The sequence below is a fragment of the Populus euphratica genome, unplaced genomic scaffold (genome assembly GCF_000495115.2).
Source record: "Populus euphratica unplaced genomic scaffold, PopEup_1.0 scaffold78.1, whole genome shotgun sequence".
Taxonomy (NCBI): Eukaryota; Viridiplantae; Streptophyta; class Magnoliopsida; order Malpighiales; family Salicaceae; genus Populus; species Populus euphratica.
The window spans coordinates 36,598-61,068 of NW_011499867.1; the positions used below are offsets into that span (position 1 = coordinate 36,598).

General features: G+C 34.7%; 3 protein-coding genes across 6 annotated transcripts; 2 read left to right on the forward strand and 1 right to left on the reverse strand.

Moving 5' to 3' along the window:
* LOC105126289 (nucleolin 1-like) lies at window positions 1-6,919 on the forward strand. Of its 2 annotated transcripts, none has more exons than XM_011027111.1 (9): window positions 1-409; window positions 2,448-2,560; window positions 2,678-3,041; window positions 3,504-4,340; window positions 4,461-4,518; window positions 4,753-4,814; window positions 4,900-5,006; window positions 5,094-5,181; window positions 6,040-6,919. In XM_011027111.1, exons 1-9 carry the CDS (start codon window positions 287-289, stop codon window positions 6,355-6,357), a joined length of 2,070 nt encoding a protein of 689 aa, XP_011025413.1. In that variant the 5' UTR covers window positions 1-286; the 3' UTR covers window positions 6,358-6,919. The 2 variants fall into 2 exon arrangements, with proteins under 2 accessions (XP_011025413.1, XP_011025415.1); XM_011027113.1 differs by having other exon boundaries at window positions 2,460-2,560.
* A 1,206-nt stretch (window positions 6,920-8,125) lies between these two features.
* Window positions 8,126-9,937, reverse strand: LOC105126290 (uncharacterized). Of its 3 annotated transcripts, none has more exons than XM_011027116.1 (2): window positions 9,577-9,937; window positions 8,126-9,459 (listed from the first exon to the last, which is right to left on the reverse strand). In XM_011027116.1, the coding sequence occupies exons 1-2, from the start codon at window positions 9,743-9,745 to the stop codon at window positions 8,753-8,755; spliced, it is 876 nt and encodes a 291-aa protein (XP_011025418.1). In that variant the 5' UTR covers window positions 9,746-9,937; the 3' UTR covers window positions 8,126-8,752. The 3 variants fall into 3 exon arrangements, with proteins under 3 accessions (XP_011025418.1, XP_011025417.1, XP_011025416.1); XM_011027115.1 differs by having other exon boundaries at window positions 8,126-9,455; window positions 9,573-9,937; XM_011027114.1 differs by having other exon boundaries at window positions 8,126-9,934.
* A 7,364-nt stretch (window positions 9,938-17,301) lies between these two features.
* On the forward strand, window positions 17,302-18,857 carry LOC105126291 (anthocyanin 5-aromatic acyltransferase-like). The gene has a single exon (XM_011027117.1). It carries the CDS (start codon window positions 17,407-17,409, stop codon window positions 18,820-18,822), a length of 1,416 nt encoding a protein of 471 aa, XP_011025419.1. The 5' UTR covers window positions 17,302-17,406; the 3' UTR covers window positions 18,823-18,857.
* The last annotated feature ends 5,614 nt before the right edge of the window (window positions 18,858-24,471 follow it).

The window sequence follows — 24,471 nt, forward strand, 5'->3', positions numbered from 1 at the left end:
CTTTTAAAAATTCCACACCCCTGTCATAACTCCGGAAATTTAAAATCCTCTGTGGTTTTTTTATTTCCATGAAACCCCATAATTCTCCCCCACTTTCCCGAGAAAATCTTAACCCATCCGCATTTACTTATGACACCATCTCTATCAATGTCGAAGAATTTTTATTGCCGCTTAAACCCTCAAACTTAGGTTTTGTTTTCGGAATCGTAGACTTTCAATCATTGGTTTTTTGCGGGCGATTTAATAGCCGGAAAATTTAATCAGGGTTTCTGATTATTTGAGAGAGATGAGAAGCGTGGATGGAAAATTTAGGGTTAATTTCAGTGTAGATGGAGCCGCTTTGTTGAGAGATAGAGTTAGCGAGAAGCTTAAGGAGTTCATGGGCGATTACACTGACGATGTTCTTGTGGTACGCATTTATATATGAGTACATGAATAATAAATTTCGTTGCTTTTTTATTCTTTGAAATTTTGATTTTCGCGTTGCAGTGAATCTATTCTTTAGGGTTTAATTTGACTGGCTAGTTTTGGAGTCTAGATATCGTGTTATTTTTTGTTTCCTTCTATGAAATGATGGGGTTCATTTTATCCCGACTAGTTTGGGATCGAGTTTAGCTAAGTTGAAGTGAGTTTATGCTGTTATGAACTGGTTCAGGAGAGGTATTTGTGAAATTTCATTCTGTGATTTTTCATGTAGTGGAAAATGCTGTTGCTGGGCTAACATTAAGAGAGGTGAAAATGACATAAATTTAGAATCTGTTAGAGCTGTTACTTGTTAATGTCAACGGTTATGTGGACATGCACGGTGAGATAATTGTTGATAGCGCGTAGGTGAGAAGATAAATGGTGAGACTGTAATTGCTACATATTTGCTTTTGAACTAGAGAATGTTCAAAATAGTGAGGGAAATGTGCCGAACATTTTTGTAAATTGACCTCATTTTCGGCGTGCATAGTTTGTTGAATGCTGTCCAACCCTCTGGGTGTTTTTAGGGATTTTGCATTTTGGAATTTTATCTGAGGCTATTATGATTCTGGATGTCTCGTTGATGGTTGATATTTTATCACTGCAAGGAACTCTGTGGGTGGATTGCATATATATTTTATTCGCAATGACATATTTTATTTCCTCATGTGGGCTGAGGTTAATGAATTTGAATACCTTGCAATAAAGCAGGGTTACCTCCAGGAAATTGGTTAGGTGTAGATTGTGGGAACTTTTAAGGTTTTGCTCTAAGGTAAGATTCACATGAATGACTGTGCATATGATAGGGCATGGTCTCATGGGGGCTGAGCATGCTACATGATTATTGGAATTCTGTACTATATAGAGAAGTTAGCAAAGGCAATACGTTATTTAGGAATATGAAAACAAGGTAAGGAGTATCAAAACCTTGCAGGATTTAGAATTTGTACTTGAGATTAATTTTAGCTGCTTGGCCTTATTCACATGGACTGTTCAGTTATTTGAGTGGACTTTATCACGTGAGCCGGCATTTAGCTGACTGAAGTGTTGACAAATTGGTTTTGTTGTATCATGTTGCTCTCATTGGTGCTCAGGTACACGTAGGAATTTAATTCAGACTGGACATGGATTTCTGAGTTGGTTCTTTTTTTCTCTGTATAAAAAAAATAAAAGGATCCTTTTGCTTTCATTTATTTTTTTGGGTGATTTGACTATGGGACTAATTTTCTGAGTTTGGTACAGTTGTGGGTATTAGGTCAGGATCGTTTACAGTTTGAGCTGGACTCTGGCCAGAAGTGGGAAGCCGATGCACTTGTGTAATTTTGAGATGTTTATGTATGTTACAGGGCATGCTTTGAGAGATTCTGTGACATAGGTTGAGAAGAGAAAAGCAGTAAAAAACAGCATTTACAGCTGAACAATGGTTAAGATATGAACAAAATTGAAGCTGGAACAAGATAATGAGGTTTAGGGTTCACCAAGAAACCTCTAAAATCTGAACAGATTGATAAATATAAAAATAGTCCTAGCAGCCTTTTTAAACCAGTTAAAGCCCTAGATCTTTGCAGGAAAATGATTCACTAGTCTTATTATCAATGCAACAAAACTGAACCTCGGTAAATATTTTAGAAGTCACATGGTAATACTCTTAATAATAATTTCAGAAAATAAAACTAATTTTAAGACTGAACCTGTGCTGTTTTGTCTATAAATTTGAGTAGCATGGAACTACCTCCATCTTTTTTCCTATGTGGTTTATAAAGGTTCAATCCTAAAAGTTCTTCCCAATGTCAGTTCTATACATCACATATTTGTTTCCAGAGTGATGTTCTTCTGTTATTGATACTGCATTTAGCATGTTTAAGTCCTGTTAGTTATTAGTTGGGTCTTAAAAAGCACATTCATAATACATTTCTATTATTACGATATTCCATGGTTCATCAGAGGGTTTGACAAATTTCTCCTCCATGCTTAAAATATAGATTTTTTGCCAGGAATATGTAATTGTCTTGCTGAGAAATGGCAGGGATAAGGAAGAAGCAAGAAATGAATTGAATGTTTTTTTGGGGGATGACAGTGAGTCTTTTGTATCCTGGTAATTTGATTCTCATTCCAGTTATTGATGCCTTTGATATTGTAGAAAATATATTATTGTTAACTCTGTTTTAAGTCATTCCCATTTGTATAGAGAGATCACTTGTTTTTTTAACAGGCTGTGGGATCACTTGGCTACAAATCTGGATTTGTATGTACAACCTCAGGAGACTGGCACAGATGAAGTGGCCAGAACAAATCCCACACTTGTAGAACAGACTGGGGGGAATGAATCTCATCATATAGATTCTGAACCCCAAAAAGTGAAGCCTGATAATTCATATAGAGGCCAGCATAAAAGAGAATGGAAAGGTGTAGTGAGAGATCTGAACCACCGGCCTCCTCTTCGAAGCTCTGTGGTTGTCAATATCCATCAGGAGGAAAAAACTCATTGCAAAGTCATTCGTGCAAGAAGATCTACATCTCCCCAACCTCCACAGCAGAAGAAAAGGAGTCAGCATGATGAACGACAACATGTGAAGGTTTGGATTTCTAGTTTTTCTTTCATATTTGATTGAGTAGTATGGCCTAAAAGTAAATTACTTTTATTTTATCTAAATGGGCATTAACAGGTGTTCTTAAAATCAAGAATGGAAATTAGGAGATTTATGATATAATCTAAAGCTACCAAAATCATAATAAAACTCTACAGAAATTCATGTTTTGTTGGAAATTAGGAGATTTATGTTTCTGCTTTGCTTACAAACTTGAGGCCATAGTTTTCTACCATCACTCAACCTATAAAACAGCTTCCATTGCACATTATGCTGCACAGGGTTTCCACACTAAGAAAAAAAAAACTTCAACTGTTAAAGTGAACTTACACAATAGATTAAATAATTCCCTGTGGTTCAGACATACCTGCTCTCTTCTTCTTCTTCTTTTTTATTGAAAATAAGTGCTTTGTCATCAAATTTTACATCCACTAACAAGCTTTTTAGCAGAGGGACACAGTTTCTCAAGCAACCAGTCGTGCTCCTCGACGACTACTTCAGTTTGCAGTGAGAGATGCTGTCAGAACTTTGAGACCATCAGGCATGGTAAAAGAACCCTCACTGAAGCGTCTTCGTTCAGTAGTGTCTACATCTACTGAGGACACATCATTGGTTGATCGTCCTAGGAGGCTCCAGTCAATTGCAAGAGTTCCAAAACCCATGGCTACTGTATTAAAAGCTGTGCAAGAAGCTGCTGAAGATGTAGTAAAAGTTAAATCTTCAGGAAGCGTGTTTGATCGGCTTGGTCGTGATATGGATGCATCATTGACCACTGAACAAGTCACTGAATTTAGAGATGCTGTTGTTGAAGATGATGAATATGAAGAACTTAATGGAATTCAGGAGCAAAACCACTCAAACTATCCTCAAAGAAGCAAGTACTGTGGACATGCAGGGGCTATGAATATGATGGAGCATGAAGCTGGATTGACTTCTGATTTGATGTCTGATAATGAAGGTTATGATGATGCCAATGTTGTGGATCATAGGGTTATGGATGTTTCTCAAACTGGCACATCTTACGGAAGCAAGGGCGAGGATGCACTTATGTCAAAATACAATGTAGCTAAGGATCAGGATATATCTGTTTCAGCTGCAAACACTTCTCTTAAAATAGTAAACATTTCCGTGAATGTGAACACATGGAGGCCACCTCATTATGAAGAACCCAGGGATGCTGCAATGGATAATCAGAAATCGGTTCAGAATAATGAAGGAAATGCTGGGAGATTTGGTGCTAAGCTAATGAAGGAGGTTAGCAAGACTGTCTCAGTTGGTAATGGAAATGTAAGATACTCTTGTTTGCCTGGGTTCTTTATTCTTCTTGCCTTTTCCCTTATGAAATCACTTGCCATTCCTCCTTTGCATTGACTGATGACACTTTTTTTGTGGCGTGATGATGAACAGGCAAAACCTGCTGGTGATATTCAGCATGAACCTCAGAAGCCTCTATCATCTGCATCCGGTCAGTTCTATAGAATCTTCTAAGTGCCACTGAACCTGTTGTTCTAATATGAAATGAAATTTATGTGAGTTTTGTTGCGACTTATGGAGTTACCCATTTGGGTGTTTTTCATGGTTGACATCATCTCAAACTCATCTATGGCAAGACGGTCGCCATTCTGATATGTGTCCTGCTTGTTTCTTATGGCCATTTTTCAGTAATATTTAAATGAGGTTGTTTTGGATGATTCTTCAGGTCCATATACTGCAGGTTGCCCCTTAGAAGATGCTGATTCTCGAACCATTTTTGTTAGCAATGTAAGTGCTGATGTGCATCAAGCTGTAGCTTTGAAGGATCATTCATCACTGTATTCTTGTAATATTTTCACCGCTTTATTCACAGGTTCATTTTGCTGCAACTAAGGACAGTCTGTCTCGGCATTTTAACAAGTTCGGTGAAGTACTTGAAGTGGTTATAGTAACTGATTCAGCAACAGGACAACCAACAGGGTGAGTTGTTTTACACTAGTCAGATCTGTTTCCTTGGCAATTTTGGGAATTGATTTTTGTTGGGGCTAAGTCAACATGACTATGCAGGTCAGCTTATGTGGAATTTATGCGCAAAGAGGCAGCGGACACTGCATTGTCTCTTGATGGCACCTCATTTATGTCACGTATTCTGAAGGTGATGAACATAGAGACCATCTTAATTTGCTACAAGCAGTGGTTGTTTCTGTATTGTTTTTTTTTGCTTGCATGTCTGTCAGCTGAGTAGTATGTTCTGTGCACTTTCCTTTTTTTCTCGAACTTTGTTTATTGGTTTGGTAGATATATGAAGTTGCCAAAATTTGAAAAAGTTAAATCAATGGCTGCATCAGCTTGAAGATTTTTTTGTTATGATGTCAATATTTACTATGAAAAAAATGAACCATGCTCGTGTGCTTTTGCTCCTCATCAGCTGTGACTTAGTAGTGGTTGTTTTGCAAGTTTTCTTGCGGCCACTATGTGTGCTCTTCTCATGCATGTGGGGGCTTGCAAGTCCCTGTGTGCCTGCATGCATTCATAAATGAAAAGTATCGCAAAAGTACATGGAATGACTCCATGATTGAAAGTTGTTGAGATTTGTTCGGTTGTATATATTTTTATAAGGCCTGAGTTCTTTTACAAGCATATATTGAGCAATCAAGTTTGAGTGCTTCTGATATCTTAGGAGCTTTAGATGATTTTAATAGGTAAAATGATAATTGTGCAATGTGGTGTTGTTTCACAGAAGTTACGTGGTCCAAGCTGGTAGAGTCACACATGCCTGCTTGTAGATGAAGTGTTAAAACTGCAGTTTTCAATTCCCATTGATAACAAGGAAGCATCTTATTTTCTAAGGAGCAACCAGAACTTAAAGCATACTTTCATTTTAGCTTGAAAGGATGGTAGCTATGATTTAGATTTCATAAGCAATTTGTTGGAACCGATGCACATTTTATTACTTTCTTAGGAGTCTGCTCCAAGATTTGGTAGGCATCTTAACTATATTTTTGTCATGCAGGTCATGAAGAGAAGCTCTTCCAACCAAGAAGCTAATCCTATTACAACATGGCCCCGCATTGCCCGTGGATCTCCGTATACTGCTGGTAGGTTTTCTAGAGCGGCTTTTCCAAGAGGCACTCCTGCTGCATTTAGGCCTTGGCTCCATGTGAAACCTGGTGCGAGAAGTTTGCAGTGGAAGCGAGATGCTCAAGCTACTCCAGCTGGGAGTAGTGCTGCAGTCTCTGGCAGCAGTGTTATCTCCCCTTCTGCCCGCAGTCTCACCTATGTTCGCACAGAACCAAAACCAGATCGGTATTCGAGTACTGCCGGAGTTTGATAGCTCATGTTTTCTTTTCCCTGAACATCCAGATTTTGATAGTTACAGGTTGCATAAAAATGCCTGAATCGTAACTCTGGCAGATTTTTGGTTCTAGGAAAGAGATGAATCCACAGATCTTCATCCTCGGATGAAGATTTTTCTGTACATGGAGGCATATGCTAAAATTAGCGAATACTTGAGGTGTAGTGAATAAGAAGGGTTTCTTATAGCAAATATTTTGGGTTAGTCTTCTTTTAGGGGCTGGAATTTGCTGGATCTGAATGGGAAAATACCTGGGAGGTTGGTACTCTCGCAAAGCTGTCCCACCCGAGTTACATACACCATTAGATTTAATTTTGTGAATAGGAAGGATGCGTAGACGATACGTTTGTCTTGAGGGATTTTATTTTGTTCAGTTTTTTTTTTAATTGAAAAAAGAGAGAAGAGAGTGAAAAAGAAAACAAATAAAAAAATAAAAAGAATTGACTAAGTTGCTGTTGTTAGAGCATGTGCTCACCTTCTCTTTAGTGTGTCCAAAAATCAGGAAAAAAAAAAAAAGCATCGGGGGTTTTCGTTGCTTTGCTTTCATGTTATACTTGAAGATCTCCTAGGTTGGTTGGTGAACATGTTGCCAACTTTTACACAGGAAGGCGATATGTAGTCTTTAGTTTTCGCTTTGGTTGTGTTTTTTTTCATTGCGTGCTATCCATTAAATCAAACTTGGTCCAGGAAGCCATTACGTGAAGCAGGTGGGGAAATCATTCAGTTAGAAAAGCCCCTCGTATAATTCGTTGCCGAAACTTCGAAAGTTCCCGGATCTACAGCAACAGGTTACATCTACAATAGCAGTGGCACCCAAATAGGTGCCTTGCTGATCTCTTGCGTAGCTCCTATAGCCACTCTTCACGTTAAATCTGTGACGGCCCATCGCATGTGCCTCTACTTGCACAGTAGGATCGAGATCTGCTTTTTATTATACAGCAACCAAGCCTATGCCGTTAGATTTAGATAGCTAGGTGGCACCAGTATTTTACTTTGTACAATTCTTCCTCGGGGTTTTCATACAAGGCTGTTCGGCTATGAGAGTTTCATCCTACAAAACAGTCTCCTGGTGCGGTTCTTTGAGCAGGGAACAAAGTCGTAGCATCAAGGAGACCCCTAACATGATCCATATTCCAATAGAGCATGTTAGCATCCATATTCCAATAGATCATGTTAGGAGAGATCTGCAAGGTCAAGGGGCGTAAGTTGATCCATATTCCAATAGAGCATGTTAGGAGATAGATCATGTTAGAAGAGATCTGCAAGGTCAAGGGGCGTAAGTTCCATATGATGTTGCAAACTCACTCAAAAACGAGAATTCCCCATTAGATGACACCTTTTCAGTTTCGCTCCTATCTTCAAGTGTTCTTTTGATCAGCAAAACATCTACTCTACGAAGAAAGTTTCTTCTTGTTGGGTGGCTGTATAGAACAATTTAGAATGAAAGTACATGGTGCTTTTTACTTGAAGTGTGGCTGAATTTTCTGCAATTCCAAATTTTCTGGACAGCGTTGAGATTCAATTTCTGCACCTAAACCTTGATCGTAAGTAAAGCTTAACAATTACCATTAATATACGATGTTGTTAGAATCAACAATTCATGGATGGAACTGGTTTCTAGCAAATTTAAATGAAAATAGTATATCATTAAAGTATAGTTATCACTGACAGTTTAAAGAACATTCCTGCGTCACACACTAGAGCTAATGGCGGATGCAAGAAAACTTGGTCCAGTGTAGACAACTCTCGGCAATCGCTCCCCAAACCATTAACCCCACCCCCGATCCTTTCTAGTCCCTCTTATCTTTCTGCATTGTCCAACGCCAGAGCAGGTTGATAGGGAAAGAAACTATTTAAACCTGTTCGGATGTTTGAACAACAACTGACTAACAAATGAACCAAGAGTCCAGACATGGCTGATATTATTGGATCAGCCAATGGACATGTCTAAGGGATTAAAAACTCAAAACCCTTATACCCATGAAGCTGAGTTGCACGAAGACTGAATTCCCAAAGGAGCTAGAAAGCATAAATCCCGTTATTGGTAGGGCTACAAATACAAATAATGACGGATACCATTCAGACTTCCCTAATAGCTATCAAATCATTACTCCCATGCTCAAAATGGCGATGATGGCGAATCTGTTACATAAGAGTTGTATTCAACAGCAAAGCCCAAATAGACCTGGCCAAAAATAATAGGCACATTCGTACCCAAAATCGCGACCACCATGACAAGAATTTTCTGTCTGGGGCATCTTACGAAGTATAGCAAACACAACAATGTCAAAGACTCTTTAAGAAAATCTAACCATGAGAATCAACATTTATTATTATGATAACTGAGACTTGATAATCAAAATGGAAGAAATCATCTTGACAACGAAGTGATCAACAGCCCAACTGACATCCCCGCAATGCACAAAAAGGAAACCCCACGAACCCTCACAAAGAAGATATTCAAGTTTTTAGCAACCTGAAGTGTTAAAGTCAAAATCTGCAACCTTCCTAGCTCCTCCATCTTCTTAAAGAAGTACATTGGCTTCAATGATTGCCTCAACATAAAAGCCAATGTAAAAGGGAATCCGAAGGCCACAAAACTTTGAATTGACACCTCAGTCATGGGAGTTGCTTTTGTAACATAAGAAATCAAGGCTCCAATTCCTAGTTGAACCAGACCCAGCACAGCAACAGCCCTGCTCAGACCATAAATATTCTTCATCATACTTTCCAAAACCTCTCTGGTCTCATTGGCTAAAGCTGAGAGATCCCTCTCTACAGTTGGTCCCTCAATTTCTTGGTGTTTCAGATCAGGGATTTGGCTTGGATGCTCGCTTTGGTTTTGGGACTTATCGGATTCTGATGGTGAATTTGAACTTGAAAAATATCTGGGTTTAAGGTTCAACAACCTAATAAATCTAGGATTTTTCAGCTCACTATCCAAACTAGAATCCTTGGATTTTGTAAAAATAGAACCTTTTTTATTGAAATCAGGGGTTTTAACTGGATTTTGGGCTTTTCCAATAGCAGATGCGGAAAAAAAACTTGAACGAGTAAAGTCATGTCCTCTGGTTTTAGTACTAGAACGAGAGTACGATCTAATAAAATAGAGAGTAAGATTTGGGGGTTTTGGATCTATTAGTGATTGGTGTTCCAGAGTGGAGTAACGAGCAGGAAAGCTTGAAAAGGAATTAGAGATATTGAGATTAGTTTTTAAGGTTGGTTGTCGAGAAAGACTGGAATTAGAATCAAGGGAAGGGTGGTTTTGGGGTCCATGGGAGATCAAAAGGGAGGAAATAGACGAGGAAAGAGAGGGTTTTAGTAACTTATGAGAGAGCTTACGTGAGATCACCACGGAAGCCATACTGGTGTGGTGTGCTCTAAAGTCTAAGACCAGAAATCTTGCAGTGGCTATTGATCTGCAGTGCAGACATACATCGGGTAGCGATGGTGGTTGGTGGAACGAATGGATTTTGACTTGTTGCAGAGCTTGAGTCCATGCCCGATTCTTTCTTTTTCAACCAATCCAGCCCAACCCAAATCTTCAGATTCACTTTCCCAGGAACCTATTCAATTGACGAGGTTCTACTGGTAGTAAATTATAAAATATAGCAACACCTGCACTCAAAACGTTGGGCCGTGGAAACCCTAGAGCCTGGAATTGAAAACTGAAAGCTTCGTTTATAGAAAAGCCATAAGAAACGGTCGGGCTCTTAAGATACTTGGGCCGATTCTTGTTTTCCATTTGATACTCTCACCCCCAACGTTCTACTTCAAGTAATTTCAACCTTTAATTTTTGCTTAGATTTTCTAGGTTGTGAACAACACTTTCGATTTCTTGAATAGCATCAGAAGATCATCCTAGTGCCAAGCTACGAAGCAATAATCAGGGACTTGAATACTTCATTATCCAGCGAAAAATATTGTAACATTTTCATAAAATACATAAAAGTCACTACACAAACACACATTCTAGCTACGAAGAGTTCAATGCAGGATGACCCCAAAAACATAAAACACAAGAGAAAATCCAATAGCAGCAACCGAAGCAGAATAAGAAACAGCCGATCCGGCAGCCATTAGCCATTGCTGGCAAGGGAGCCGGAGCATCATCGAAAGCAAGGACAGTGATTTTTGAGCACAACATTGCAAGAAGCACAAGAGAAGAACCAGAAGAAAACTTCACACAGGCCATTGCCAAAACTACTTGCTGCCCAGAACAAAACTAAAAATATACGGTATCCTTGCTAGTTGCTACTTCAATGCGGGTTATTAATAGACCTTGTGATTACAGGGAGATATGCCTGGTAAGCCCATTTCATCTCTCAATGGATGGTTAGCATGTGTGCACCAGGATGAGTCCAGGAGGCAGCAGACTGTCATTTGTGTGAATAGTTGATGATGGCACGTAATGTAATGTTGGTATTGTTTGGGAATATAGTGTAAATTATATTTTATAAAAATTGAATTTTTTTATTAAAAATTAATATTTTTATGTATTTTGAATTGTTTTGATAAACTAATTTTAAAAAATAAAAACTATTATTTTAATATATTTTATCATAAAAAATATTTATCCACTGTTACATTTATAAGCAACACTTCATGGTCTCTGAGGGGCGCGACACAGATTGCTTTGTTTGCATTGGTTGCGCAATCCTCTGCGACCCTGGCGCCCACCAATAAGCTGTCCTTGCACAGTAATGGTGTTAAATTTCAGAAAGCATGTGCCGCAAGTGTTGCGGGGTTAAAATGTTGTTTTTTAAATTATTTTTAATATCAGAAAATAAAAATAATTTTAAAAAAATAATTTAAAATTAAAAAAATAATTTTTTTAAAAAATACTTTTAAAATATAAAAATAAACAATTCCAAATACAATTTAAATCTAGGAGGGCATAATAATTCGTTCCACGCAGACTGACAATCCAAGAAATAGTAACACTTTATTAATTTACATGAAATCTGATAGAATATTTTTTTAAAAAAAAACCTCAACTATATGAACGAATGGTAAGGCAGTGTTTTAAGAAATAACTTGAATTGGCCCCCTATTAGATGATAATAACTGCCCGTGCGCTTGCATATCAACACTGATGTTAATAGGTTAGAAATTGTGGTATAAAATGTTTTTTAAAGACCTTTTTGTTTAAAAATATTTTAAAATAATATTGTTTTATTTTATAAAATTTATTGTTAATATTAATATATTAAAATTCAAAAAATATAAAAAATAATTTAATTTATTTTTAAAAAAATATGGTTGTACAATCTAAATTGATGCTGTGAGAGAGAGAGAGTTCAAAAACGCAAATAATAAAAAATTTGCTTTTTTTTTCTTTTTCTCTTTGTTGTTTTCTATATAATCAATTATCAAGGAAATTAAAGCTATAGTCATCAACCCAAAAGCCCAATACTTAAAATAGCCCAGCAAAAGAGAGAAAAGTTGAGCACAGAAGCGTATTATATTAATCCAAGATTAAATACACTGAAAAATGAATAAACTTTCACCAAAAGTTGGTTATTTTATTGAATTCTATAAAATTGATAACATGAGAATCAAACAAATCAGAAAGAGGAGAAATTCTCCGCAATTCTTTGCATTGAAAAAGAAATTCTAAGAAAATAAAGCTAGAACATCTTGATACATGCATCCTTTTACTCTCCTCTCTCTCTTGAAACTCCTTGATTCCCCATCTCCTTCTTTAATTGGTTTGAGGTGTGAACAATTTACTGCAAGTACAAAGCAATGAATGAAGCAAGGGAGGCACCAACCAATGAACCAACGATCGGTAAGCTAGCTGATGCACCACTTGCTGGTGACGGGGCAGGAGCAGCAACCTCATGATCAGCCATCACTGCACTCACGGAGGCAGCAGCGAAGAGAATAGCGCATGCAATCTTCTTCATTTCCATATCTGTTTTTCAGGCAGTGAACGGCAAAATAACCTCGCGAAAACGATGGAAAAGACTTTGCCGAACCTGCTTTGATACAGAGCTTGCAGCCTGAAAAATATTCGTGGCATGGTGGTGATATATATAGGGCCGGGGTTGGGGGGTGGAGCTGTTGTTGGAAGATAACAGCTGTTTTTGCGCACTAATCTTGGTCAAACTTGTATAAATTAGAGGCTTGTTTTTTTGGTTTCTTAGTGGCGAAGCTCCTTGTTTTGAGCGAGTCTTGTGCTGTGGAGGATATTGTGTGTTTCTCCAAGTGATATGGCAAAGAGAGAATCCAACAGTTTTAACAATTCAACTTCGTTTTTTGGATTAATAGATAGAGGCGCATTTAATTTTGGATTAAAGGGTTTATGGAGAACTTCATCGGAATTCCTGGTATTATTAATCATATCATATGATGTCTACAAAACTATTAACCATGTTATTTAATTTCAGAAAATTCTTTATTAATTATATTACTCAAATTTAATTTGATGAACTAACTAATAGCTCATTCCAAGTCTATTCAGTATTCTTACTCTTGTATATTAGGGTAACTCTTTTATTTTTTAAATTATGTAATTAAATAAATAAACACATTTAATTTAATTTAACATCCGTTTGTTTGTTAAAAAGTATTTTTTTTAAAGTAAATTATAGAAAAACAAATTATTTTCTGATGTTTGGTAGTGTAATAGAAAATTAGTTGTATAATACTTTTCAGTATTTGGTTATATAATAGTTATATAATACTTTTCAGTATTTGGTTATATAAGAAAAAATGATAAGAATAAAACAAATAACAATTATAAAAATAAGAAACAAAGTTAATATAAAAATTAAATTTTAAGAGATGAAATTGAAAAATAAATATACAAAAGAAAATATATATAGCAATCAAAAGTTTAAGGATCAAATTTGATATAATCAGTAAATAATATAATATTTTTAAATTTTTTATAACTTTTGAAAAGTATTTTTCACCCAAATTTTTTAGAAAAATATTTTTCAAAAAATCAAGTTAAATTTTTTTTTAACTGAAAAATATTTTTAATTTATTAATTAATTTTTCTAATAATAAATAAACATAATTTTTTTTTTTTAAATCACTGGACAGTAAACAGATACAAAAGTAATTAGTTAAAATAATTTTTTAAAAATCACTGTACAGTAAACAGATACAAAAGTAATTAGTTAGTTTCATTTAGGTTATTTTATTTCCACCGAACTGTAATATTGTCTGGGTCAGGACCTTGTGGAGGATGTGAGGTCTGATTGGGATTAAATAAACTGGAACACGTAAAATCTTGTTGCTGGTTGTTGATCAGTGGACCAGAAGAGAGGGTTTTAGGCATGGAGGGATCATCACAGAATTCCTCCAAAGATCCGTAATTAATTTCATACGGAGAGCAGCTCACAACTCATTGTCATGCCAAGCAAAACTATTTAGAAGAGGAATTGGAGAATCGCCATGGTGTCAGATCTGTCTGTAGGAAAAGGAGACTGCTGAACGGCTTCTCTTCTTTTTTAACCATGCCAAGGGCAGCTGGTTTGCATGTAGCTTAGGGTCCAGACCTGATAAAGAGGGGCTCACCGAGTTTGCTGACTAGTGGTTTACTGTCAACGCTAAATTGGAGCCAAGCTACTCAAGGGATCTAGCTGCAAACCTTGCTTGTTTGTTTTGGGAAATTTGGAAGGCTAGGAATAGTTGCATTTTCCAGGGGAAGGCTACAGTCACGAAGAAAACAATTTATTTAGCAGCCAAATATGCAGGGGATCGAGTTTAATCAAGTGCTCAAATGTTTGAAACCAGGGAGAGGCCTCTTTATGGAAATGTTCCGAGCAATCAAGTCTGGGTCCTCCATCTAGAAATAATCTAAAGGTGAATCGCGACACATCCTTTACGGACTTTAATGTCTAAACCTGTAGGGATTGGTGGGGCCTGTCGAAAGTACAACAGGGCAATAATTATAGACGGAAAATCGATCAAGAAATCGTGCAGGTCTCCGCTGCAAGGAGAAGCACTAGCTAGCACTATTCGAAGGTTTGAAGGTCGCTGCATCTCTAATTAAGTCCTGCCACTGTAACCATTGAAATTGATTATTCCCCATTGGTACAAGCCATCCGTGCATTAGCAGGTTCTAGGATATTGTTGTCGTTATTTGCAAGATCAAGTCTTTGCTCACACGGTGCCCGTATCTAAATGTGAATTTGATAGGTAGTCAGTGTCGAACAGGTTGGGGATTGGGTGGCAGTTAAGACAAGCTGGTTGTCCTTGTGCCCAAATATTATGACTGCATACACAACCCTCCGGCCGAGGTGGATGGCTGGATGCTAATATCGTAACCGAAACAAAAGCAACAATCATCATAGCAATAAATAAATAAATAAATAATCAAGAAAAAGGATACCAAGCACTGGATCTACTTAAACAGAAACTGAAACGATTCTACAAACATAGAATTGAGTAAAAACAAAAATAGTAAGGGGGTAGGAAAATAAAAGGGAAATGAAAAAAAAAGGACGACGAAAACAAAGAAAAAAAGAGCACGTGTAAAATTACCACCAACCATTACGTAATTAATCACAACGAGAGACGCTAAATGATTAGATTTAGAAAGTGTTTGGTTGATTCCTACAAAAAAGATTTAAGATTGATTTAAAAAATATTTTTAAATTATTAATGTAATGATATTCACAAAATTATTATTTAAATATATTTTCAAAAAGAAATCCTATCCACGTTACACTTGATGTATCTCCTGCCAACCAGGAAATTAATTCAGCCCTTCAGAGCAATCACCAGCCAGTACAGTATGGAATGTCCCACGAGCACAAAACTAATTTATAAATGCCAATATATCTGTACTTGTCGAAAGGTTGTCGGTTGGTGAGTGAACGGTGTTTGTTTTTTTTTTAATTGTTTTTTATATTAATATCAAAAATATTATTTCAATAAATTTTTTAATAAAAAATATAAATTCTATTATAATCTACGTTACTAAAAAGATGACAGGCATATAAAAAATTAGACGCATTGCTAGGGTAATTTCTTCATTTTTGTTTTAAGACTAAAAGGTATTTCCTACTAATTTTCGGATGTCAATGCTTAATCCATCCTCAAATCTTATTTTAGATAGGCTCTCATGTGTGAAGAATTATTGCTTGTTCTGGTTTTTCTGTAGAACTAAACCCAGCAAAGGAAATGAAGTCCTCTTTCATATATAAGACAGCGTGTGCTTTTAACTGAGAAAACATGATTATATTGGGGAGATAGTGCTAATTAGATAAATTACTGTGTGCCAATAAGTGGAGCAGAAGTCGTCTTCTTCTTCTATTGTGGCTGCGGGCGAGCAGCCACAGTTTTTCTTGTTTGGTAATAAGCAAAATTCATAATTTTGTTTTGGGTAAAGCCTATCCTTTACAAGGATGTGCTGTAGATTTTCAAGGAGTAGCTTTTTATTATTTTTTACGTTAAGAATTTACTCATAAATAATATAACATGATTTATTATTCATGAGTTTTTTTAATAAATAATTAAATATATCTTTATTATTCATGTAAATAATGAAGTATGACTTTACTATTTACATGAATAATAAAAATATTTTTTATTATTCAACTGAATTAGTCCGGTATAAAGTTAAAAATATATTAAACCTGTTTGACCCTATAAAATAAAAAATATTTTTATTTTTAATTATATTTTATTCAAAAAACTAGTTTTAAATATTATTCGATAACATTATATAAATTAGATAGAGATTACTTGATAACATAACATTTACAGAATTTGATCACAATTTTAATTTTATTCTTAGTTAAATTTTAGTTAATATTTATTTTATTTTTAGTTAAATTTTACTTGATATTTTTGTGCTATTAAGAAATTTATAAAAACTATAATCATTATCGGATGTATTTCATAAATGATGGAATTATAAATAGTTTAATGAAATAATAAAAAATATTTTATATAAAATATTATATATTTCATGATATAGTAGCAATAGTTAAATTTATAATATTTAAATTAAAAATCACATATATATATATATAAATTATTTTATAATTTTAATTTCAAAAGCTTTTTTAACTAAATATATTAAATTATTTTTTCTTTAACTTTAATTTTAATTAAATATATATTTTTCCAAACAAACTTTAACTAAAATTATTTTTTAAGTTATTATTATAATAATTATCACAGTATTAAACACATCCCGAACGTAAAGTCAGAGGGTAACTCCAGATAAAAAGGGCCAGATTGACCACGTTTGTGGAGAAATTACGTGTGTACTCTTTTCTCGTTTGATTACCTCTTTAATGAATTGAAAATTCATTAAGAAAACCTCTTCGTATCTGTTACTCTGTTTTAAAAATGAATGGCTGTATGTAAACTAAATAAATAAATAGATAGACATGGATGATTGCTTTTAATTAATTAATTTATGGCATCTCGACAGTTGACCACTATACACCATTAAAAATTAATAAAAAGAAACTCTATTAGGCCACAATTATCCCATCTTCTCCCATTAGTTTTTTAATATTAATAAAAAGTAAAATTAATTAAAGTATATATAAGCTAATTCAAATACTTATATTAATAAAAAAAATATTAAAAAATTTGTAAAATTTATTATTAAAATATTTTTTATTTTTATATTAAAATAATAAAAAAATTAAAAATTTATTTATAACTAAAAGTAAAATAAAATTATCAAGAATTGTATGGTGATGCAAACTAAGCTCTACTTAAATTTTAAAGAAAAATAATTTATTTAAATTTAATAATTTTTATATTATTTTGTATTTTGGTGTTCTAATATAAAAATATAAAAATTATTTTAATATATTTATAAATAAAAATTATTTTTTATTAAATTTTAATAATGTTATCAACGCCCTCTAATAAATCTCTGTCAGGTAAATGGCAGAGTTCACCCGGAATCTTTGAATACGATTAATTTATCCATGTATAAATACTGTAGCTTTGAGTTGTAGCCTGTAGGAGCTAGCTTACCTTACATCAAATTTCCTTAATTTTTTTCGCGGTCTATACTCTATAGCTAACCCGTGTTCTCTCATGGCTAAATCCTCCACGGTTAGGGTTGTAGAGCACTGCAAAGTCTCTCCACCGCCCAATTCAGCTCCACCAACTATTCTTCCACTAACTTTCTTGGATATACCATGGCTATTTTTCTCTCCAAGCCAAACTCTCACTTTCTATGGATATCCACAATCCACCTCTCACTTCCTGTCCACCACTATCCCCAAGCTCAAGCACTCTCTATCCCATGCTCTCCAACATTTCTTTCCTTTTGCTGGAGACCTTGTTTTGTCCCCAGCAGGATCCAATAAGCCTAAAATTGTTTACAATGAAGGAGATTCTGTCAAATTGACGGTTGCTGAGTCTAGTGGTGATTTCAGTTACTTTACAAGTAATTATGCAAGAGATGTCAATGGGTTTTACCCTCTTGTGCCTAAACTGGCTACTACCAGTTCTGTGGCAACTGGCACACAAGAAGAAGTGGTTCCACTGTTTGCCGTCCAGGTTACTGTTTTCGCAAATTGTGGGATTTGCATTGGTCTTGCTTATCATCATGTGGTTGCCGATGGAAGGACATTCAACAATTTTATCAAGGCATGGGCCCTATTAAGCGCACATGACTGTTCTATCTCCATCGCTTCATTACCATCTTACAATCGGTCAGTGATAAAAGATGAACATGGGCTCGAGAAGATTTTCTTGAAGGAATTGTGGAAGAGAAAATCTTCACAAGAAATGGTTCCAGGACCTGAAGCCCAAGTTGATTTGCCAAATATGGTCCGAGCGACGTTTGTGGTGAGATTGGCAGACATGGAGAGGATCAAGAATTGGATAGTCGTTCAATGCAAGAGCAAGAATCAACCAGAACCTGTACATTTATCTCCATATGTGTTAGCCTGTGCTTTTCTTTGGGTTTGTTTAGTGAAAGCTAAAATTCAGAGGGGTGGAAGTGAAAAGCACTGCTACTCAAGGGGGGAGGATCCGATTTATCTTGGCTTTATTGCTGGTGGTATGACCCGGATAGACTTTCCGGTGCCCACCACATATTTTGGTAACTGTGTTGGGTTTGGACGGTCCACGGCAACCAGGAATGAACTAATGGGAGAAGATGGGATAATTGTGGCTGCAAATGTGATTGGAAATACAATTAGAAGGTTGGATAAGGCAATGTTTGGCGGGGCAGAAAAATGGATTGCAGAATGGGATGCAATGCTTGGGTCGGTGATCCATGTTATTGTTTCTGGGTCTCCGAAGTTGAATCTCTATGAGACGGATTTTGGGTGGGGGAGGCCCAAGAAGATAGAGGATACTTCGATCGATAAAATGAGAGCCATTTCACTCATCGAGAGCAGGGACGAAAAGGGTGGAATTGAGGTAGGCTTAGCCCTCCCTCCGGTTCAAATGGAAGCTTTCAAGACTCTCTTTATTCAAGAACTCGAGGCTCTTCAATAATGGTCCATCCGTCCTTTGGCATGTCTGTTTCTTTTATTGAAAGGAGATGTTCGATACCGATTTGCTGTTGACATTGGCAACACATTGAAGATTTGAATTTTGTATGAATTAATGGCATTTAATATGAGGTTCTGTTAATCTGAATCGTTATTCAATTTTTATTTTTTGTGGTGGTCTGAAGCAGCCTCTTATTTTTGTGGCGGTCGGGCACCAGTTGCTAGGACGCCGTTGATTTTTTCATAAATCGGGTCGGGTTATAAAAAACATTTATCCAGAGTTAATCGATTAACTCAACGAATTAAACTAGGAGCTTATCGATTGTGGCCAATTTTTTCTTAAATAAAAATCATGTCAACTTTGTTTTCTTTTAAAAAGCAAGCACCAGTGCCATGCGCTATCTTAATAAAGTGCCACGTAAGTGAATTAATTATTAAAAGTGAGCATAATTAGTGCGGAAAAGACAACCAGCTTTTTTAACTCCACTATCCACGTTTTCTCTATGAATTTCTTTGCTATGTTGTTTCTTTCTCGCAACAGCCCAAACAGATTAGTGATTTTTTTTTTTTTATTGTTAATTTGATAAATCTTCATAGTTTGAAGAGTTGCCATCTATATATGATATATCCACGTCTGATGAAAAACTTATATAATAATTAAATATTAGATATTATAGCAAACTATTTTTTAAAAGGTAGATGTGTAATGCTATTATGTATAAAAAAAGAAGAATGCCCAAATACCCTACCCAAATACCCTTATCAAACGCCACTTATTTTTTATTTTTGGAAATATTTTAGTTATTTTATTATTTAAAAATATTAAAATAATAAAAATATCCGTAAATAAATTAATAATAACTTGTAAACTCTTTAAAAATATCAAAATACTCCTAATCCAAAAAATCACTACCAGAAATTCAGTGAAAATCAACGGAATTACCAACAAAATTTTTTCATTTGTAATTTTTACCGATAAATAATTTCATCTCTACTTTGACCAGTATATACTGACAAAAAATATCAGTAGGCAATACAGTCGGTATATAATAACAAAATACATCTGTAGGTATATAACGATCGTATCACCGATGGATTATAGAGTTTTTTTCTTTTGAAAAGTTGCAACAGTATGATGACATAGATTTTTTCAGATGATTTTACATGAAAATCTATGGAATTACCGAAAAAAAATTTTATATGTAATTTTTATCGACAAATAATTTCATCTTTACTTTGATCAGTATATACTGATAGAAAATATTCGTAGGCAATACGGTCGGTATATACTAACAAAATACATTTGTAGGTATATAACGATCGTATCATCGATGGATTATATAATTTTTTTTTGAAAAGTTGCAACAGTGTGATGACATAGATTTTTTCAGATGATTTTACCGATAGAATGACCGATGGATTCAAATCGGGATCTTGGTATAGTGATGTGGCACGGTCACTAGTGGATTTACGGATGGAAACGTTCTGTCAATGATTCCATGGTAAAAGCTAATATATATCCACTTTGCTGACATTCTCTTTCTCTATTTCTCCTTCTTCTTCTCCATCCCAACTCTCCCCTCCCAAATTGCATACAAACACCTATTCGAACTCTCTCCCTCTTCTCAACACAAGCACTCGAGTTTCTTATACTTTTATACATGGTCACAACATCCGTTCTTCGAGCAATTTATTATGGATTTGATCATTTTTTGTAAGTAAACCTATCATTTTTAGTTTTAACATTTAAATGTCAATTTTATTATTTATTATTTTTTTAGTATATGTTTTTTGTTAACATATGTACTTGTTTGATTGTTATTTATCAAAGAAACTTGTAGTAGCATGAATGTATAATTTTGTAGTTGTTATAGGCATGAATGCATAATTTTGTAGTTGTTATAGTTTGTTTTAGATTTTATCAAATTGTATTTGTTTGTAAATTGTTAAAAATTTATTTGAATTACACCGAATTAGATGTGTTGTGATGAAATAAATAATAGCTTGTTTAACGGGTTTATTTTAATTTTTATCAATTCTATTACGAAGTTGTGATATATATATATATATATATATATATATATATTGATAATTGATAATGAATATTTAACATAAGTTTTTTTTTTAGTTTGTTAGATAATGTCAGGGCAAACCAATATTTTTGTAAATTTATTATGTAACATAGTTAATTAATACATGTTCTCGTCGTAATTTTATAAAGATTCGATAGAAGTCATGGATGATCGTTCATAGATGTATTGGGACTCACCCCAAGGATTGTGGATGATGGATTATTGTAACGGGGTTCAAGGTTTTATTAATTTTGTAACATTTATTCCAAAATTTTTTACTAATATTGTAACAATTTATCTTCTAACCAAAGGGTTCATGGAGGATTATCTGTGCTGGTATGCACACGAACAACTATTTGTTCCTAATGAAAGCATGGTAAAAAGGATGGTTGGGTCAACTTCTAGTGCTAGCAACGTGTATGAATTTGAAAATGACAATAATAATCCTTATAGGAATATGATTATGGATGCAATGAGAATAAGTGAAGGTAATGTTGGTGAATGACCAATCATAGAAGAAGAACCTAATGCAGATGCAGCAAAGTATTTTTATCTGTTGAAAGATTTTGACGAACAATTATGGGATGATTGCACGAACAACAGTAAATTATTAGCCGTAGTATAGGTATTCACCATAAATCAAATTATAGGTTAAGTAAGACCGGTTATGACAAGATTATTGAATGAGCGAGAAGTATTTTATTTGAAGGGAACAGACTAAAAGAAAACTTCTATGCTGCAAAATCCATGATGAAACCCCTCAATTTGGAATACCAGAAAATTGACATGTGCCCTAACTTCTACATGTTATACTACCTTGAAAATGCTGAGCTAATCGAGGGTATGACATGTGGGCATTCCCGTTACAAACCCAGAACTGGTAGGGAAAAGACTCTCGTAGCATATAAAAAACTTAGATACTTTCCAATAACACCTAGACTGTAAAGGTTATTCATGTCACTAAGGACTGCTGAGCAAATGATATGACACCAATCACATCACGCGGTTGATGGAGGGATGATACATTCTTTTAACTACAAAGCATGGAAACACTTTAACAGTATGCATCTTTGCCTTTCAGTTGAATTAAGGAACGTGCATCTTAGGTTATGCACAAACGGATTCAACCAATTCAGGTCATTTGTTGTTTCTTATTTTGCTGGCTGGTCATACTGATGATTTATAACTTACCACCGGGGATGCGTATGAGGTTGGAGTTCATGACCATACCAGATCCGAGCAATTCGGGTGGAATATAGATGTTTGCCTTCGACCATTGATTGATGAATTAACGCAGTTGTGACCCTTTAAAGCTTTGACTTATGATATCTCATGGAAATAAAATTTTGTTATGAGAGCGGCTTTGATGTGGACTATCAATGATTTCCAAGCTTATGGAATGGTTTTTAGTAATAACATGCATGAAAAACTAGCATGTCCATATTATATAGAGAACAATAAGGTATTCACATTAACAAACAGGGTTAAAGCTTCTTTTTTTTATTGTTACCATCGTTTCTTGCCACAGAATCACTGGTATAGAAAGAACAAAAAAGGATTTCTTTGTTGGTAGAGTAGAAAAAAATGTTGCACCCCCGTATCTTTATGGTAAAGAATTGCATAATATTGTGTCAGAGTATGGTGGCATTGTGTTTGGTCTCTAGTCAGGTTAACAAAAGTTTTCTAGCTTTAGTTTGACCCATAATTAGGTAAAGCGAAGGATCTTTTGAGATCTTCTTTATTGAAAGACCAATCCGCTCCGTCATAACCTTGACATTAGGCACATTGAAAAGAACATATTTGAGAACATTTTTAACACCATCATGGATGTGAAGGAGAAGACAAAGGACAATATCAAGGTTAGATTGGATTTAGCGTTGTTCTGTAACCATAAAAATATGGATTTGGTTTGTGATGGGTTACGAGTTGTAAAACCAAGAGCAAGCTTCATGTTAGAGAAAAACACATAATTACTAGTCTACAAATAGCTTAAGAGTTTGTGTTTTCCCGATGGACATGCCTCAAATGTATCAAGGTTACTTAATATGAAGGAATTTAAATTATATGGAATGAAAAGTGATGACTGTCATGTGTTTATACAAACACTTATTCCATTAGCTTTTTGTGATTTATTGCCAAAGACGATATGAGATGCACTTATAGAGATTAGTCATTTCTTCACAAATATATGCTTAAGCAATTTGAATGTTGATCACATTGAAAGGCTTGAAACGAATATTATCGAGACAATATGCAAACTTGAGATGATATTCCTGTCATTATTTTTTGACTTAATGGAGCATCTACCTGTACATTTATCGTTTAAGGTAAAAGTTGGAGGATAGGTCCAGTATAGATGGATGTATCAATTCTAGATGTTAAATATTACAGTTGCTATGTAATTTATAATTAAACATTTTTTTTATTTTTTTTAAATTGATAATTTTTTATTAATTCTATATATGCAGGTACTTGTTTAATCTTCAAAAAAAAGTTAAGAACAAGGCGTATATTGTGCATGTCAATACATGATCCCTATATTGTTGAGGAGATCTTAATATTTATCTCATGCTATTTGAAACCTCATTTAAAAACGAGGATAAAACGTGTTCCACTATATGATTGTGGTGGTGATATTCTCTAATCCTAGACCATTTACACCTAAAAATGCTGTCAGGGAAAGATATTTGTCTGAAATAGAGTTTAGACAAGAACATAATTATATTTTATTTAACTATAATGAGATGAGACCTTTTATTAAATTAGAAGATGTTTGACTTAAACTTTGTCAAAAGTATACTATTTATATATTGTGATATCATAAACTTATATAATTTGGAACAACCTTCCAGGTAACATCGACGATACTTACTATTCAATAACTCATAGTTGACCAAATCCTAGATCTTTTAATTACAAGATGAATCATTTATCACGTGGTTTACAACATATGCAAGTCCTGTCACAGACTCATTATCTTTTAGAAGGTAATTAACTATATGTCAATATTACAAAATATCTATTTATTGATTATTGTTATATTTGATATATAAGGTTTATCAAATGGGAGGTAGTGCTGCCTTTTCAATGTCTTTACTAAGCCTGGACCCTGAAAGAAAAGTCAAGTATTATATTGAGTATTTTCTTAATGGATATGTCTTTCATATTGAAAAATACAGGCATGAAAGAAATACATATAACAGCGGTGTTTGTATTAAGAGATCGACTTCTAGTAAGGTTGAAGTTGACTACTACGGTAGATTGGAAGGGGTCATCGAATTACAATATCATAACAAATAGAATATAGTGTTTTTATTCAAATGCTACTGGTATGACACAATTGACAGAGGAATCAGAGTAGATCTTACTATTGTCTCGTTGAGATGAACTAAAAAGCTAGAAACCCCAATGTTAATAATGTCATTGTTTTCGCAAAATAATGTCAATAAGTTTATTACATATACACCTATTTTTTTAGAAATGATCGATCAAGAATTGATTAGTTATTCATTTTAAAAACCAAACCCAGGGGTCATGTCGAGGTTGTTCAGGATGACAACAAAAACACAAGTGTGGTAGAT

Coding starts and splice junctions, on each gene's coding strand:
- LOC105126291 (XM_011027117.1), top strand. CDS start 17,407: ATGGCTAAATCCTCCACGGTTAGGGTTGTAGAGCACTGCAAAGTCTCT.
- LOC105126289 (XM_011027111.1), top strand. CDS start 287: ATGAGAAGCGTGGATGGAAAATTTAGGGTTAATTTCAGTGTAGATGGA. Junction 410..2,447: donor ACACTGACGATGTTCTTGTG/GTACGCATTTAT, acceptor CTTAAAATATAG/ATTTTTTGCCAGGAATATGT. Junction 3,042..3,503: donor ATGAACGACAACATGTGAAG/GTTTGGATTTCT, acceptor GCTTTTTAGCAG/AGGGACACAGTTTCTCAAGC.
- LOC105126290 (XM_011027114.1), bottom strand. CDS start 9,745: ATGGCTTCCGTGGTGATCTCACGTAAGCTCTCTCATAAGTTACTAAAA.